Raw genomic sequence first — 1,936 nt, 5'->3', positions numbered from 1 at the left:
GCTGGTCTCAAACTCCTGACCACAAGTGATCTGCCTGCCTTGGCCTCCCAAAGTCCAAAGTGCTGGCCCAGATCTGCTTAAGCAAAAAAAAAAAAAAGCATTTATTGGAAAGATAATATTTTACAGAACCCAATGGCAGGAATGAACTGAGGTCTCAGGAGCTAGAAACTTTAGTTCTTTTTTCATCTCTCATCTCCTCTGCCCTCTCTACATCTCCATTCTTATTTTACATTGCCGTTCTTTGGTCTTCATGGCAGGTACACAGCCCCACTGCCTGTAAGTGTATGTGACACAGGGCCAGCTACCTCAAGGAAGTGACTCTTGCTTGACTGACTGGCTCAGCTTGACTGCCTCTAATCTTAACTAGCTGGTGTGGGGGTGGAGCACACAGGATCTTTGGTACAAATATAGCTGTTACGAATCCACTTCTGTGTCTCTGAGGATGGAGGAAGGCAAGTCCCAGAGAAGGGGGCATATCATCAAGAGCTGGGCAGATCCTTTAGAAGGTTTTTCCTAGAGATGTGACTAACTCCTCTAGAGATACCAACCACAGCCCATGGGGTTTGTAACAAAAGATAACACCTCTTTCTATACTGTTTATCCCTTCATTTTATGTGTACAGTAAGGGATACTGTTTATCTCTTCGTTTCTGTAGGGCAGGCACAGCTGGGTTTTTGTAGATGCTTTGTAATTACAATGATGAAACAGGCTGGGCATGGTGGCTCACGCCTGTAATCCCAGCACTTTGGGAGGCCAAAGCAGGCGGATCACTTGAGGTCAGCAGTTGGAGACCAGCCTGGCCAACATCGTGAAATCCGTCTCTGAAAAAAACAAAAAAACAAAAAATACAAAAACTAGCCCAGGAGGCTGAGGCATGAGAGTTGCTTGAACTTGGGAGGTGGAGTTTGCAGTGAGCCAAGATTGTGCCACTGCACTCCAGCCTGGGCGATAGAGCGAGACGATCTCAAAAAAAAAAAAAGAAAAAGAGATTGATCTGTGGTTGTATCTTTTAATTTCTCTCTGTCATGCTCAGGCTCAAAACTGAAGGAGATCTTTGACAAGATCCACAGCCTGCTCTCTGGAAAACCTGTTCAATCTGGTGGGCGCTCTGTGTCTGTCACACTTAACCCACAGGGGCTGGACTTTGTTCAATACAAACTGGCAGAGAAATTTGTGGTGAGAAACCTTGTTGCGAGAGGTATGGGAAGAAGAGGCTGGTGTACAAGATTTCAGGCTTTCTCTGGTATTAAAATTGTACCCACCTCTGTGTTCTCAGAAACAAGGCGAGGAGGAAGTGGCCTCTCACCATGAAGCAGCATTCCCCATCGCAGTTGTGGCATCTGGGATCTGGGAGCTCCACCCCAGAGTGGGGGACCTCATTCTTGCTCATCTACATAAGAAGTGTCCTTACTCTGTTCCTTTCTATCCCACTTTCAAGGAGGGAATGGCTTTGGAAGACTATCAGAGGTAAAGTTGTTTTTCTCCCTACTCACTATCCCTAGAGTGATTAGTGAAATATAAATAGAATTGGAATTTGTTTTTCCCTCCTTCTCACAGCTCCTATTACGTACCTTGAATGTTCTATCAGAAATATAATGTCTTTCGGCCAGGTGCGGTGGCTCACGCCTGTAATCCCAACACTTTGGGAGGCCAAGCTGGGCGGATTGCCTGAGCTCAGGAGTTTGAGACCAGCCTGGGCAACATGAAGAAACTCCATCTCTACTAAAAATACAAAAAAAATTAGCCAGGTGTGGTGGTGCACGCCTGTAGTCCCAGCTACTCAGGAGGCTGAGGCACGAGAATTGTTTGAACCCGGGAGGCAGAGGTTGCAATGAGCCCAGATTGCACCAGTACACTGCAGCGTGGGTGACACAGCAAGACTGTGTCTTAAAAAGAAAGAAAAAATATATATACATAGTCTTTTTTTTTTTTTTTT

At 45.7% G+C, this 1,936-nt stretch overlaps 1 protein-coding gene across 1 annotated transcript in view; it reads left to right on the top strand.

Moving 5' to 3' along the window:
• Window positions 1–1,936, top strand: part of GLE1 (GLE1 RNA export mediator) — a 44,217-nt gene that overhangs the window by 30,192 nt on the left and 12,089 nt on the right. The window contains exons 10-11 of the mRNA XM_011931451.1: window positions 1,034–1,176; window positions 1,277–1,467. Of these exons, the coding sequence (XP_011786841.1) occupies window positions 1,034–1,176; window positions 1,277–1,467 (334 nt within the window). The remainder of the gene's footprint in view (window positions 1–1,033; window positions 1,177–1,276; window positions 1,468–1,936) is intronic.

Source organism: Colobus angolensis, unplaced genomic scaffold (assembly GCF_000951035.1).
Source record: "Colobus angolensis palliatus isolate OR3802 unplaced genomic scaffold, Cang.pa_1.0 Scaffold9, whole genome shotgun sequence".
Lineage (NCBI taxonomy): Eukaryota > Metazoa > Chordata > Mammalia > Primates > Cercopithecidae > Colobus > Colobus angolensis.
Note: the sequence above shows the minus strand (reverse complement) of the source record. Positions and strands in the feature narration are given on the sequence as shown.